At 38.7% G+C, this 16,911-nt stretch overlaps 1 protein-coding gene across 4 annotated transcripts in view; it reads left to right on the top strand.

Annotated features, from left to right (window-relative positions):
• The window catches only part of CDK14 (cyclin dependent kinase 14), a 555,862-nt gene that overhangs the window by 80,149 nt on the left and 458,802 nt on the right, over positions 1-16,911 (top strand). The window contains exon 1 of one of the 4 annotated variants that reach the window (XM_031454858.2): positions 16,694-16,909. The exons of the other annotated variants lie outside the window; for them this stretch is intronic. Within the exon in view, the coding sequence (XP_031310718.2) occupies positions 16,757-16,909 (153 nt within the window). The 5' untranslated portion in view covers positions 16,694-16,756. Of the gene's footprint in view, positions 1-16,693; positions 16,910-16,911 lie in introns of those variants that run through there. 4 annotated transcript variants of the gene reach the window in all.

Below are 16,911 nucleotides of genomic sequence, written 5' to 3'. Positions count from 1 at the left end.
TTCTGTTATTTTAGCTCAGATGAGTTGCCAAAGTGTTGACTATGTTTGGCTCTTTGAGGGAGAAATACAGAAACTTTAGTGATTGAAATAAACCTTTGAAATGGAAAGAGTTTCATTTGTTTATGGTCTGTAATTCAGATAATTAAGCACTTATTTGTTTGAAAAAAAGGTGATTATTTATTAGTGTTCTGATTATTCTCTGCTCTGGTCAGTTATTTTATATTTGAGAAGTAGAGGGGGCTGGCAACACTTGCTTTGGCATTTTCCAACTATTTTATTTTTTATATCCTAGGAAAATGTATACACAGCATATAAAATATCTTAACATTTTTACATTTGATCTGTAATTGCTTAAGGGACAGTCTTGTAGGTTAACCTGCTTAGTATCTGCTTCATATATTGACTTTGAAATATAGATGAGGGCAGTGTACATTGATCTCAGCTTCTAATCTATGTCCCTCTTACTTTGTATGAAGATATAACTCTAATACCCAAGATGATAAATACGGCAGTGATTTTTATGGGAACCAGAGTCTAGGGGTTAGGTACAAATATGATTTGTAGATATTCTTGGTCATTCTTTTCCATCTACTGAGGGTAGTGGAAGCTGTTGCAGTCTTTTCTCACCCTATCTTCATCACCAGAGGCCTCAGTGTCTTGTGAATGATGTATTTGTTGTATACAATGTTCCAGCTTCAGATTTCCTTGACTTCCTCATCTAATATATTAAATCTCAGTAACAGTCTTTCCTTAGCTCTCTTGCCCCTGTTCTGCCCCCTCTAATTCTTCTTTGCTGGCCTTCAGTTTCCAGATAACCCCTTCTCTGCCTTCCCTGTCACATTCTTCTAGCCCACAACCCATCCCCCTTCCTTTGTTTCCTTTTCTGTTCCCTCGTGGTATATCACTCCCTTGATAGTATCGTCAGTGGCCTTACCCCTTTGTACTTTGCTTGTAATCTGCTCTGCCAGCTTTAGATTTTGGCCTGGCATCTTTTCCTCTTTTACCCAGTGGCTGCCAAGAGCTGCTTGAGGAAATCACTCTGTAAATAAATTTATTGTCTCCAGCCTTAACTGGAACCTGAGGTAACTGTGCACAGTGTTGCACTGTGTGGCTGGCCCATTTCCTGCTGAAATGTTTCCAGTCCCCTTGGACCTTCTAGCCACCCTCCGTCACCCCTCCTTCTTTTACTAGATGACTTTCCTTCTCTTATTAATTTACTAGAGTTGCCATAGAAAAATATCATAAACTAGGTGACTTAAACAGCAGACATTTGTCTCATAATTCTGGAGACCAGAAATCTGAAATCAAAGTGTTGGCAGGTTTGGTTCTTTCTGAGGGCGATGAGGGAAGGATCTATTCCAGGCCTCTTTCCCTAGCTTGTAGATGGCCATCTTCCTCCTGTGTGTCTTCACATCATCTTCCCTCAGTGAGTGTCTGTGCATCCAAATTTCCCCCTTTTCAAAGGACATCAGTCATATTGAATTAAGAGTTCACCCTACTCCGCTATGACCTCATCTCAGTTTAACTAATTACATCTGCAACGACCTTGTTTCCAAATAAGATCACATTCAGAGGTACTGGGGTAACTTAAGACTTAAACATGGGAATTTTCAGTTGATACAGTTCAGCTGGAAACACCCTCCATCTTCTTAGAACAATTAAAAATATTAGACATCAGCCCCTTGTCCACATGTACCTTCATTTGCTCCAATCTTACTTCCTCTTTTTCCCCATCTGAGAGGAGAATGTGTCCTTTTTTTGTTATTGTTCTAGGCTAGTTCCTCCTCCTGTCCTCTTGATTCTTTTCCCTCCTTTCCACTTCAGAAACTTGAGTTATTGATTCTTTCCTTTCTTAAATATATTTCCCATCTCTTCCTTTTTATAGGTATTTCACCAGAGGCTCTAAGTATGGTTAACTCTTCCCCAGCTCTTCCGTCATAATGGAAACCCCGTGCTCTGGGATCATTTTTTCATGCTCTCCTCTAGTAGTTTGTCTATCCCTTGCTTTTGGCCACTCCATTATTTTTCGTTTATTTGTTTGGTTTTTTGTTTGCATTAAAATCTTTTTTGAAGTATGGTTGATTAACAATGTTTCAAGTTCTCAGCAAAATGATTTTTTTAACATATATAATATATATTATATACCTTTTATATGTATATACCTTTTCAGATTCTTTTCCACTATAAGTTATTATATATTGAATATAGTTCCCTGTGCTATACAGTAGGTCCTTGTTCATCCATTTCATGTATAGTAGTGTTTATCTGTTAATCCCAAATTCCAAATTTATCTCTCCCCACCCCTTTCCCCTTTGGTAACCATAAGCTTGTTTCCTATGTCTGTGAGTTTATTTCTGTTTTGTAAATAACTTCATTTGTATCATTTATTTTAGATTCCACATGATATCATATGATTTTTGTGTTTCTCTGTATGGCTTACTTCACTTAGTATGATAATCCGTGGGTCCATCCCTGTTACTGCAGTGACGTTATTTCATTCTTTTTTATGGCTGAGTAGTTTTCCACTATTTTATATATGTATACACGTACCACATCTTCTCTATCCAGTGATCTGTTGATGGACATTTAAGTTGCTTCCATGTCTTGGCTATTGTAAATAATACTGCTATGAACACTGGGGTGCATATATTTTTTCAAGTTAAGAGTTTTCGTCTTTTCCAGACAAATACTGAGGAGTGGGATTTCTCTATCGTAAGGTAACTCTGTTTTTAGTTTTTTAAGGACCCTCCATACTTTTCTCCATAGTGGCTGCACCAATATACATTCCCACCAACAGTGTAGGAGGGTTCTCTTCCCCTATACCCTCTCCAGCATTTATTTGGTTACTTTGTTACTATACTCACATCACTGGCTGGTGCAGCTTTCTTTTTTGAACACCACACCCAGATATCCAGCTGCCCATTAGATGTTTCTGCCTCTGTATTTCATAATCTCCCCAATCTCAGTGCATGCAAAATGCAGTTGACCCTTCAACAATGGCTTGAACCGTGTGAGTCTGCTTATATGTGGATTTTTTTCCCCCAATAAATACATAATATAGTGCTATGCCAGAAGCAGTTGCTTGAATCTGTGGATGCAGAACTGTGGATATGGAGGCACCCCTAACCCCTGAGTTGTTCAGGGGTCAACTGAATTCCTAACTCCTGTATTGTCTAAACGTGTACATTTCTCTACCGTGTCTTAGTGATCGGCTTTCATAGCCACGTGATTTTCCAAGACAAAAACCTGACATCATCCTAAACTTCTTTCCAAGTCTCACATTCAAGCTTTGTCTTGGTTCTTCTTCCCTCTCGTCATGTCCATTCCCACTGCTGAGGTGCACATTCAGCCTCAGCCTCTCTTGCCTGTATTGCGGTAGTCTTCTAATTGGCGTCTCTGCCTACAGCTTGCCTCCTGTTCCAACAGAATGATGGATATGAAATACAATCATGCTATTCTCCTGCTTAATACTTTAAAAGCTCCCTGTCAGTTGCAGGTTCAAGCCCAAACTCCCAACTTGGCTTTCAAAGCCTTTCGTCATCTATCTCTCGCCTACCTTTCCACCCTTATCAAGCAATCATCTCTTTTTTAAAAAATTATTTTTTAATTGAATTATAGTCAGTTTACAAAATGTTGTGTCAGTTTCTGGTGTACAGCATAATGCTTCAGTCATACATAAACATACCATATATTTGTTTTCATATTCTTTTTCACCATAAGTTACTACAGGATATTGTATATAGTTCCCTGTGCAATATATAGTATGAACGTGTTGTTTATCTATTTTATATATATTATTTAGTATCTGCAAATATCAAGCTCCCAATTTATCTGTTCCCACTCCCTTCCCCCTCTGGTAACCAGAAGTTTGATTTCTATGTCTGTGAGTCTGTTTCTGTTTTGTAAATAAGTTCTTTTGTCTTTTTTTTTTTTTTTTTAGATTCCACATATAAGTGATATCATATGGTATTTTTCTTTCTCTTTCTGACTTAATTCACTTAGAATGACAATCTCCAAGTCCATCCATATTGCTGCAAATGGCATTATTTTACTGTTTTTTGTGGGTGAGTAGTACTGCATTGTATTAATATACCACAATTTCTTTATCTGGTCATCTGTCAAAGGACATTTAGGTTGTTTCTATCTTGGAGTCACCTCTTATTTTAATGCCTTTGTTGTCATTTCAGCTGCCACCACTTCAGTTCAGGACTTTATCACTTTCAGCTATTTGACTCCAAAAACTTTCTAATCGGTCTTACTGTTCCATCTCACTCCTTCACCTCAGCCTTCCCCAAATGTCTTTCTTGTCACAATACTTCCCTGGTGAAAGATTTGTGCATGAAGTGTTTGCAGTCAACCCTCCCTGTCCATGGCTTTTCATTCATTTATTCTGCCCATCTCGGATTGAAAATACTTGGAAAAAAAATGTCAGAAAGTTCCAAAAAGAAAACTTGAATTTGCTGCATGATGGCAACTATTTACATTTATGTAGTACTTACTTTGTATTTACAACTGTTTGCATATCATTTACATTGTATTAAGTATTATAAGTAATTCAGAGATGATTTAAAGGATGTGGGAAAATGTGTGTAAGTTGTATGCAAATATAGCGCCATTTTATATAAGACAGTTGAACATCCACACTGATACTGAGGGGTAGCTGTGTTGATGTCTGTTTTATGTCAGGCTCTGGATATGCTCAGAACCTGACTCTCAATCTAGTCAGTCTCGCAAGATTTAATCCCATTGGCATTCATGGGTTGACCAGCTTCTGTCATCTTGCAGTGTTGAGCCTGGGCACAGATTCAGTCTCACTCTCTCTTTATAGTAAGATTTTACATTACCTTTATATCACCATGGTCCTGTCTGCCAGCCTTGGATGATGTGAACCTATCCCATGCAAGAAGTCTAGAAATTAACAGACTGCTCTCTGATTATACCAGTAACCTGGTAAGTCATTATACTTCAAATTCGACATTTTGGTTGGCTGAGAAAGAACTTCATTTTCTCCTTGATTCTCTCTTTGGAAATTTAGTTGAAATATTCTGACTCTTAAAACTTTCTATGCTTCAGTTTTTCCTTTCTGTAAATGTTTGATCGCATTTACCCTCTCCCAAATTATGGTAGGCATAATTACCATAATTATATCTAGTCCCAGACAGTGGCTAGAATGTCTGGGTAGTGCTGTAGAGATTCAGAGAAGGAGGTGCATGTCACAAAATGCAAAATGTATGACATCTGGGAAAATTAGTCACTTTCATATTCTTAATTCCCTGAAGACAGAATGTTACGGAAGTTGAAAGCATTGAGGAGTGTCCTATTTCTCTTTGTGGGCACTGCGCAACCTGACAGCAGGCCCATCAGACTAGAAAGTCTCTCCTATAGGGGTAGTTGGTGTTTCTTCCAGGCACTGCTTTGATTTGCACGTTTGAATTCATTTGCAGAAAGATGACCTCTGGCTTAGGAAGTCTCTCTGTATAGCCTAAGTACTTATGAGTCTCTCCAAGAAAATGGGTCCAGTTATAGGAAGTACATTATACCCATTTTCCTTCTGACTGAAATTAGAGCCACTGAGTTACAATCCTCAGATCCTTAAATTGCTTGGTTGTGTTTGAGATGGCCTCTTATCCGGGGAGCCATAGAGATAATTGAAATCAGCTAAGCCAGGGGGTGAGGATTCTCTGTGGACTGGAATCATGGTCTACACTGGACTGTGTTGACCTTCCTAAATGATCCTTCTTTGAGGGACACAGTTATTAAATGTTTTTTATGGTCCGTGCTTGCCTCTTCTTATTTTGTGTGTCATAAAATTTACAAAAGGCACGGTTATGAAAAATGGGATCCAGCAAATGCTCTCAATTTTGCAAGCTTTATTTCTCCAGAATGCATCAATGCCAGGTTTTTGGAAGGAGTTATTTCACTGTGTAAAGACACAGTAAAGATTGAAGGAATACTCACTTTTTCCTTCTCAATCTATTTTATTTTCAGTAGAGTTGGTTCTGATGATTCTTTCAAATTTTTATTTAGTTTTTAGATTTTCTTTTTCTTTCTTTTCAGCACATGAGCCTGGGGATTATCTTAAAAAATATTTTTTATGATCTGAAAATATGACAGTACTCTTTACTACTGTGTCTTAACAGTGCTTAATTTTTAAATAATGATATTAATAGTTTTATGGGGTAAGTCTTTCAAATAGCTACTCTAAATCCCATGATATTAAAACTTATATGCCTGTGTAAGGAATGTGTGGGAAAAACTTTTTTAAAGCTTTTATGACCATGGAGTTAAAGTAGAAAAAATTGCTTCAATATGTAATTGTATGCTCAACCTAAACTGTGTTAGGTAGAGTACTTATTTGACTTTCCACTGATAGACTTTTTTCCCAGCTTGGCAAATCAGACTGACTTGTCAGTATTGAAAGAGACTTAGAATTGAACAGGGAAAAAGCCGCCAATTCAATGTGTTTTACAATCTGTGGACTGTGTTTTCTCAATCTGTGGATACCCTAATGTGAGACGTCTATAAAGTGTGATGTCTAGAACGTATCTACATATTCAGTGTATGGGAATTAGTGTTCTGGCCTGGCCTACCTCTAACATATTGTTACAACTCTGTTCTGATCAGCTGTAATATTGACGCATGCAAATAATTTCCTTTAAAAAATATAGAGCAGATTGATGTCAGTCTCTCAATTGTGTTTTGATATATTTTCTTGAGTGGGAAAGAAAGGGGCTGAGTTGCAGTTAGAGTATCAGGAATTTGATGTGTTCCAGAGTTTGCCCTTGGGAATGTGCCCAGTATGAAACTATCACCCGTGACATATGTCTTGGTGGAAACAAAATGAAATATGTTCCTCTAGTCTGTTCCTTGCCTTAAAGTCTGGGCTGTGACTGTAACTTAGTTATCTTAGAGCATTATTTGTTTTATTCTAAAGGATTTTCAAAAAAGGAGATTGCACCAGCTCTATAAAACTGTGATGATGTGGAGAATGAGAGTTTTCTAAATGCTTCCTGAAGGTTTTCATGCGGGCGTCTTCACCTCCCTCTACCCCTAATCACATGCCTTAAGAATACTACTGCAGCAGTTAGCACAGATTAGTTTTTGAGTGTGTCATGTCCTACAGGTGTGTTCGGATGATAGAAATAATTGAGAGCCACTCTTCTAAAATATGTATTACTGAACCATTAGAAATGAGTTGGAGATGGATATTGGTATAGTCACATGCAGTCTGAATTTTTTTGAACAGCTCTTGATTTCAGATCATGCAGCCTGATTTTTGGTTCAGACATTATAGCCCTATTCTACACTTATGTATTTCTTAACATCACATTAATTTTCCAGATTTTTTTGTTTTCCTTTTCTTTTTAGGGGGTAATTAGGTTTATTTCTTTCTGATTTTTTAAAATGAAGGTATTTGGGATTGAACCCAGGACATTGTGCATGCTAAGCACACAGCACTCTACCACTGAGCTGTTCCTTCCCCCCTTCCAGATATTTTAGCCAAAAGAAAAACTCAGACTGTGATGAAGGAGTTTTTAACAAAGAAGGAAAGTAGATGATATTCTATAACAGGTAAAAATGAGTAAGAGTAACGTATGGTTCTTACGATTTTTTCAATTTTAATGAAAATCTCATTGATTAAAAACATTATAGATAAAGAAGAGATAAGATTGATAAGATAAAATTGTGTGTTAGTAATAGTCATTTAGGGCATGAATTACATCATCTTCTGTATTATAAGTGCTCATTTATTTAAATCTCCTATAGCTATATAGCTCTCTTTATATTGTTTTCAAGTGAATACAATGGAGAATATTCTGCAGCGCTTGATTCTCTTCTCTTAAAAGGCAGACTATTTAATTTTATAAATGAGCATCCTTGGGTCATTAGATATTGGGGTTCAGGTGTGCAAAAGAGTTGGTAACATATGGCCTGTTCCCAGATGTCCTAATTGAGCTTTAGAACTTTCCCCAAGAGGTTTGAATTACTTTATCTAAATGATGTGTTACATGTGCAACAAAAAGGTGCTTTGGTCATAAAAGGAAAAAAATAAATAAATATGTACTTTGCAAGGTACAAGGATCTGCCTTTACATTAACTTCTCTACAGTTATAAGAAGATAAAAATCTTACAACTCATATGAATGACATTAATTGGATGACCACAATTTCAGATGATTCACTTTTAGTATCTACAGCATTCCATGTGTTTCTCTTATTATGTTATTTTATATATGCATTTCCCTCTATTTTAGTATTTTTTTTCAGGCAACATAGCGTATTGAACTCACCCTGGACTTTTTGTCAGGTTCAGAATTTTCTGTTTTTATCACAGTTACAGATTTTTCACTGAATAGTTTTAATATTTTTATTAAGAAAAGTTAAGTATGCTCATTGCGGAAAATTTATGAAATGTTAAAAAGCAGAAAATGAAAATCATACTATTAAGTGAAAATGACCATTGTATACGTAGTATGATCTCAGCTCTGTGAAAAATAGGTGTCCTCTGCGTGGGAGAAACATCTGAAAAAAAGGAAAAACAATAAAGGGCTAATATGGAAATTGAGGTTCATTGAAGTGATGACTTGCTCAAAGACCCTCTCTAGAAAGTGGATAATCTGTGATTCCAGCCTAGTCTCTCTGACTCCAGCGTGTGCTTGGCATTTTACTAGGCTGTTTCCCAGGAGAAGGGAAAAATAATACACAGCGCTATGGGATATGCGTGGTTTGCGGCGGGTGGATGGAGAAGGGGCCCAACGTTCTTACAAAGATGCAACTGATGTTTGGTTGTGATTCTGACAGATAAATGATTTTCCTAATGAGACAAAGAGTGTGTGAACCTAAAAGATTCCTGTTAATGGAGCTATGTCCTTTGCGGGCCAAGTGACACCCGTTTTACAGAGGAAACTGGGGTCCAGGCATATTAAGTAAGTTGCCAAAGAGAACATGGTTGGTTAGTGTGAGATCAAGGAGGTCTTTTCTAAACTCCTCTTTATGTTTTAGATTTCACTTTCATGCTTATGTTAAAACTGTGCTGGTACTGCCATTTTTATCTAGATATGGGTGGGGAAATGGATGGAATTCTTTTGAGATATAAGCTTGATCCTTTGGTAGTTTAATGGAATTTCCTGTTAGACATTAGGGCTCTGCAGACAGTGAAGGTTATGGAAGGTTAACTGTTGGTTGAGGGACCCTGGATCACCAGCCTGCCTGCAGATTGGTTTGAGCTGGGAAGCATTATGAGAGCGATGCTGGTGTGTGTTTCAGCTGGGATGTTCAGACAACAGTGGCAGAACATCTTTCAATGGGTGGGCATTGCCTTCCTTAAACAAGGCAAATAGTTAATATTGAACAGAAAATGTCAGATGTTAAATGCATGACTTTTCTTCAAATCCTGACTCTGCACTTGGGTTATTAGCTGCTGCATGTGAAATGACTCTAGCTTCATTTTTATTTCATATTGTGACAACTGAAATGTTTGTAAAGACTAAAAATAGGAAACAGGCAGATCTTTTTGATAGTTAGATCTTAGTAAGAAGAAAAGTTTATAAGTGGGTGTGGAGAGAGGCATTGAATGCTTCGTATTCCTTTTTACTGGTAGGGTACGTGCTGAGAAAAGAGACCACTTTTTTCTTGCTTTCTCCGCTTCTTTATGCTTTCAGCATCAGTGGGTTTTCTTCTTTCTTTATATTTTTCCTGAAAATTCTTGATTTTGCTGGGGACAGTCAGCTCCATCTTCTCTGAAGCAGATGGTCCAGCTCCCAGCCACGGGGCTTTCTTTGCCCTGAGCTCTTTCTCAGCCCAGGCACCAGGGCCAGTCAGTTTAGTGATCTTTTGGCTGCTTGTGCCACAATAACAGACTTGATTCTTTTCTGGTGTGTGACTGTGTGGGGAAGGGTAGAAGAAGGGTGCAGTAGCAGGCAGGCAATGCAGGTGCTTTATACAGATGGGCCCTGTTCTGCAGTTGGACAAAGAATGATGGCCCCTGAAAAAAAGACTTGAACTTCCTTATGCCCCACCACGGCATTTCACAGGCTAGTTGTGGCATTTGTATTGTTTGATGTCCTTTGTCTTTCTATTTTTGCCACCAGTTGTGTGGGGAAGTTTTGAGGACACAGACATAAAGAGTGACATTAGATTCTACTCTAGTACTTGTTGGGGTCAGAAATAGGAGAATGTATGCCTTCTTAGTGTTTTTTCTTTTTGATGAGAAGGAGCAGGGAAGTAAAAATCTCAGGAGAGCAGTATCGGTTTTCCGGTCACCAAGCTCATTAAGTTAATATTTACTTTTAAAATGAATGTATTTGCCAGCCCTTCCTGCTGTTTGTTTGGGGACCATTTAACTCACACGTGAGAGTCTCTAACTAGTTTCCTCTTCCATTTGCATTTCACTTCGGAGACGAGTGACTAGTAGGATGTGCTGATCCCTGCTGTAACCCTATTTTTTTGTTTGTTTGTTTGTTTTTGCTTCAAAATACTTTTATAACTAAAGGAAGGGAAAGAAATGAAGCTTAGTCATTTTTTTCCTGTTTCTCAGTGTCTACTGATCAATCTTGTTAAACTCATTTCTACCAACTCAGTTGGCACATACTTAGGGGTTTAAGAAAACTGGAAATTTTATTTAAAATACAACCTCAGAACTCCAAGATTACATTTGAAAACTTTTGATATTTCTTATCATTATTAATTCTAATACCATTATATATTTCATTATGAAATAACACTTGGTCATTAATGAAAAAATAAAAAAATACAGATGATATAGAAAATTGGAAATTAAAAAAATTAAGTTGTATATTTGGTAAAAAGTTTTCTTTCAGTACTATTAAAAAATACCCTTTACAGAACGTTTACAGTTTCTTTTCTTTCATCTTGGAACATGGTGTGCTCCACTATCATTTAAGCCTTTTTTTTTCTTTTAAAAAATAAAGATCTTTTCACAAAGTATTGTAATTTTTAAAATTTCTGTATCCTGCTTTTTTCATTTGTCAGCAATGCTATTTTGAGACATCTTTTTAAAGATAATTGCTAGTTAAGAATGAAAATTAATTTTTATTGTTTCTGCTTGCTCCTGGAGACTTTTACATATTTATATTGTGTTTTGCTATCTTACTCAACTCTATTGGCTCCACTGTTTTTCAGAGTTTGCCTTTGGATTTTCTAGGTATATAATCATGCCATCTGCAAATGATTTTTTATCACTTCCTTCCCAGTATTACATGAGATGATTTTATCAGTTTTTTTCTCTCTTGATGCTTGTAACTTTCTAAATGGAAGCTATTGTTTTTCCTCAGGTCTCAAGTGAGTATTTTTTCAAAATTAAAAAAAATTGAGCACAAAGTATTGATTATTTCAACTTCTCTAGATATTTAATAACCAAAGGGTCCTCAAATATGTCTTACAGTAACTTTTGTTGGTGAGTTTTTAAGCTTTCTGTGTTAGAGAACTGCCGATTATGTGTGATTATTTGAAGGCTGTTTTGAGGAATTATTACATTTATTTTTAAAAAAGAGCTGCCTTTTTATTCATTATCTTCTTGTCATTCTTTTGGTCTTGGAAGTCTGTATGTTCAATGTTTCTGTGTTGAAAGACACGAGTGTGTTCTGCAAGATGTTGCCATTAGGGCAGGGTATTTTTACCTAGTCAGAAACCTGACAGATGCTTATGAACTTTTAGTGAGATGTCTACCACTATATCCAGGATCAACGAGGCTCACCAATTCGGAGAGGAGTCTCAGGAACTATTGATGCAGTGGTTGATGGGCTGGGTATTTTTCTTCGAGATCCTTATTTTCAAGTGGTTGGCGCTGGCTGTCCTGGTTGTGACTGTGTGTGCTCTCTCACCAGGGCTGTGTCGCCCCACCTTACCCTGGGCTCCCTCTGAAGCTGAGTGGAGAGTAGAAAGCACAGGAGCAGGAGCTTTGAGATCTTGATTCTCTCATCTTCCAGCTGGGGCTCCCCCCACCCAATCTATGTGCACCTCCTTTTTTGGTATCTGTACAACAAGGATCATAATTTCTACTGGCAGTGTTATGATGGTTAATCAGATAATGCTTGTAAATCCTTTAACAGACTTGGCACAGAGCGGGCACTCTACTTCCCAGGGCTTGATTGAGGCACTCACAGCATCCCTCGTGCTTGGTGACATTTATGTCACGCTTCTCTCCGTGTGAGCCCTCACTTCTGTGGGACACAAGCTGAGGGCCACAGGGTGCTAGCTTTATCCTGGCACCCAGTGGTATCGTTTTAGGAACCACCTCATTTTAAAGACGGGGAAATGGTGCAGTCCAAACTTAGTCTTCTTCCTGTCCCTGCCCCCACCCTCCCCCATCTCAGTGGCCTTGTCATGACCCTGTGCTGACTGGATCTGGCAGGAAGGGAATGTCCACTGCGGGATTTGTGAGCTCCGTGGGTTTTGGTGGATGGGATTTCACAGAAGACAGGAGACAGCTTGATGTTTGTGAGCATTCTTAACCGATGTTTTAGTAGGAAACAGTGCTTGCATACGTCACATCTACAGTGTGCATCTGGTGACAGGAATTTCTAGAAGATCTGTGTTGATCACCCCAGATACAGAAGGAGGAGAGTCTTCCCCTGCTTTTCCACTTCTGGATTGGTGCCGCCCCCGCAGGTTTCTCCTGCTAATGTCTATTTGGTTCTCTTTCTTGGTTACCAGCATTTTTCCTGGAATCTATTCATTGTTGGCAGGGTGGCCCCCTTGTCCCTATTCTGTGTGTCCTATGTCCATGTGTTGAGGAATTGGGGGATTGTCCTTGTTAGATATTCTCCCCTCAGAGGTGCTTATTGTCAGGATCTTGGGACCTGTTTGAACAGATATTCACATCTTTAAAATCATCTCTTATTTTTCCTTTGGGGGCCAAAGGCTCCTGGGGACAGAGATGCATTTTTCCCTCTCTCTAGACCTCGTTTTTTCGACATAGTTGTTCAGCATCTGCTATGGGCTGAATAAGTGTTGCTTGAATAATAAACGGACCATAATTTTGGGGATCTTTTTGGTGAATTTATTTCCATAATTCAGACATGAGATTTATTTTCTCTCTCTCTCTTTTTTAGAATTCACCATTTATTGATGATGAGACTTGGGAAAAAAAAACCTTAAATGTTTTCTCTTTGTGTACATTATTGTCTTCCCTATAATATTGGCATTATTATTTCTGCTTTTACAGATGGGGAAACAGGTTTAGAGAAGTTAAGCAACCAGCCCAGGTTCCTGGGGCTAGCTAAGTGGCAGAACTAGGGGAGACCTAGACGATCCCCTTCCCAACAGCTCAGGTAGCAGCTGGGAGGGACCTGCTAGATTGTTGGCCTTTTAAAGTGAGCACTGAACGTTCCTTGCATTTAAATGACGATTGAGTTCCGTTTACTGTAGAATTGTGTGACTTTTAAGTTGCAAATGAATGCTGAGAGTGTATTAGGGTAGCCCTTGGCTCTGGGACTAATTGAGAAACAAAATGAAAGCGCTGCAAACAGATTGATTTTCCCACTTAGGGTGGGTGCTTCCTCCAGTCCCGTCAATCCTGTGGCATTTGCCTAAAGGATTCTTTCTCATCTAATTAAAGAGTACTGGCCAGGTATTATGCGTTGTCAATAATTTAGTACTCGTGTCTTTTTGCCCCTATGGTTAGTTTGGAAACACTTATTTAGAGTAATCTGTGCACGTATTTTAAAAACATAAAATGACTGTCCATTTGTGCGGCAGTGTTTTTGCTCATCTAGAGCTTATGGGGTTTCTGCGCTTATCTTGAAACTGACCTCTAGAAAAACTGTTGGTCCAGTGTGGTAACCTTTCCCAGAAGTCGCTAGCGTGTAATGGGGGAAACACACTCTGTGATTCATGAGCATGTGTTTTGGGGTTAATTCTCTTTGTATCTTTGGTTTTTTCCTCCTTATTCCCAAGATACATACAAATTAAACATTGGAGATTGCTCATCAGTGCACTGGATTTTTGTCTGGGGTTGTCCTTTCTCTAAGTGGGGAGTTGGGGGTGTGAGGGCGGGGCAGTTCTTACTAACTTCGGTAGTGATTAGGGGGATGTGTCATTCTTATCCCAAACATCCTAAGCAAAGACTGTCCTGAATGTGTTTTTACTGAAAGCATTTCCTGTCATTCTGGGTAGTTTATACTGTTTATTTATTTACCTTTGTGTAAGGAAATTCTTTCTTTACTGTCCGTCTTATCTTCGATCAAAGTTTCCACCCAGCGACCCTTACTTAAATAATATTGTCTTGAGGCTGTATGTGTTTTCTTTCTTTCTTTCTTCTTTTTCTTTTGAAAGTTTTTGAGTTTTTGCCCCATCTGCACTCTCTGGTATTCCTTAATTCTATTTATGACTATTGTGCAATGAATATTCATACTTTCCATCATTAATTTGTCAATGTGCAGGCTTCCTTGTACTATAATAAAAAAAAATTCTGTCTTTTATTTATTTATTTTAAAGTTTTTGGCATTTTTCTTTGTCTTCTTTAAAATTTTTTCCCTGGGGTTTGTAATCCTGTGTTTTCTGCCCTTAACTGAGACATATGTGCACGTTTAAACTGCACGGTGTGGGATGTCAAATGGCTTAAAAGGATTTCTGCCGCAGCCTGAAAGGGTGCCTCTGTGCCTTCTGAGGGTATGGTATAACCACATGAATACCAATAATTTGGCATCTTTTATTTTAAGACAGGGGCAGCTGTTACTGTAGTTGAATTTGACGATCTTAGCTGTTTTGCTCCTCTTTCTAAAGGGCTATTCTCCATCAGTGCATCTCTTTGACAGGTTTGGTAGCGGACTTGGGTGTTGGCATGTTGATAATGTGACACCAGGAACGGAAATAAAAAATCTGAAAAGGAGTATCTGACATGTTCAGAGCATTAGATTTTAAGGTATTAGGTTTGTTTTCTTAAACTTTTTTCCAGTTTATTTTTTAAAAAGATAAAACACTTAAGCATTGTGCATGTCAATTCATTTTTAAGTAATTGTAAGGCAGAATCTCCACCTACCTTGCACTTGATCGGAAGGTCCAGCAGTGAAAGCTCCTCTAGAGCATCCAGCGTCCCTTGGAGACCTGATTAGGAAGGTGGTTCCAGTGATGATGTGCCTTCCTGGAGTTCTCAAGGCTTTTATTTAAGTCAGTTTATTATTATCTCTCACCATTGTATGAGAATGCAGCTCTTGAACCTGAAAATCCAGTGATAATTTCACCTGGAGGGTGAGTTACTGGGCATGTAGGAGAAGAGGGAAAGACCCCTGTCTCCCACTTTGCCGTCATCAGAAGTCCTGAAACCCCTTCTCATGCTGCCTGATATCAGACAGGAGTGTTACCGCATATTCACAGCCAGTTTTGCAGGGCTTCAGAGTTTACAAAACAGTTTCACATGTTGTTTCAGTCAGTTCTTGCAACAACTCTGTGAAGTAGTGGCTAAATATTTTCATCCTTGTTTTGGAGAGGGGAAAATTGCATTCCCAGAAAGTGAGTGCTGTGCCCCACCTGTTCTCTGTTCTCATGGTGGAGCTGGGCCTGAAACTGAGGTTTCCTGTTCTTCTACCCTCACCCCATTATTGTGCTTCACCTGAGAGAGTCAAGATTTGAAGACATTGCATTCAGGATCAAATCAGGGGCAGTGTGTGACCTAAGAGCTCCAGTAATGTGGATTTCAAAATGGTAATTTTCTCTATGTTGCAATATTAATATGAATCACCCACTAATTTGTCCATTCAGATAAATGTATTTTATTTTCCATATTCCGTGACAGATTTATAGGTCTGAATACTTCATCTGACATAGCTGTGAAGAGCATAAATCCTATTTTGTATTTTTCAGATGCCTCAAGAGCCAACAGCTCAAACTTTACTAGGAATGTAGGCCGTTTGGCTAAGAGAAAAGAAGGGAGAAGTGGCTAGCAACTATCCCCTTGGGAATAGGGAGAGAATACTTGTGACAGCATTACAAACTGGGGCAAAGGTTTGGTGAAACAGGAGGCCGCTTGTGGGAAGAATTCAATGTTAGATATGGATTCGAGCCCGTGTTCCACCATTTAGCACCTTTATTCCAGTGATCCGACCGTCTCTCCAGCCCCTGAGTCTCCGTATCCTCATCTGAGAGTAAAGGCTGTGAGGCAGTTTTGTGAACTGGGCCAGAAATCAGGACGCTAGTGTTGATCTGCCTGGTGTCATAAACCTGCAGTCACATCCAGGCTCCAACACTTCTTGGTTGTGTGATACTTTAACCTCTTCATGCTTCTTGAAACAGGGGCTAATAATCATACCTGCGTCATAGAGTTGGTAGGATCATGATCCTACGTGGATGCCTCACAGTAAATTCCTATCGAAAGTGAGTCGTTTTTCAGTGGTATAAGATAGGGAAGTACCTGATGCCTCTATGACGACTCAAAATGTTAGTTTCTTTTTCTCCTGTATGGATCTGCTGAGGTTAAGCCTAATGAAAGGAATTTTAAAAACCACAAGAATGTAACATTTTAATATTTGCATCAGACTGCATTTATGTAGTTATTGGCCTCATACCTTGGACATTTATTTTTTAAATGTGATATTTTTGTACTGTTAATCACTTAAAATACTGCGTTATATCATGTCTAGGAAACTCATTATAAGCCTTTCGAAGAGAGAAGGCTTTGTGATAAAAGCCAGCTGCCCAGACATTTCCACCCTCCTCACCCATCCCCCAGCAGACTGCAGAAGCAGTGTGTTGGCAGAGATCCAGATTTCCTAAGTGATGGGATTGTTCCCGGGCCGGGAATGAGAGGAATCTGCCCAGATTGGAGATGGCTTCGGCTCCTTTGCTTGCTGCATATTCGTAGCCTCACTCCCAAACTCACCGACCCAGCACCATTTTCCAGTGTTGGGGATGCTGTTTTGACACTGGTCTGTAAGGTCTTCATATTTAAAAAAGT

Source organism: Camelus dromedarius, chromosome 7 (genome assembly GCF_036321535.1).
Source record: "Camelus dromedarius isolate mCamDro1 chromosome 7, mCamDro1.pat, whole genome shotgun sequence".
Lineage (NCBI taxonomy): Eukaryota > Metazoa > Chordata > Mammalia > Artiodactyla > Camelidae > Camelus > Camelus dromedarius.
Note: the sequence above shows the minus strand (reverse complement) of the source record. Positions and strands in the feature narration are given on the sequence as shown.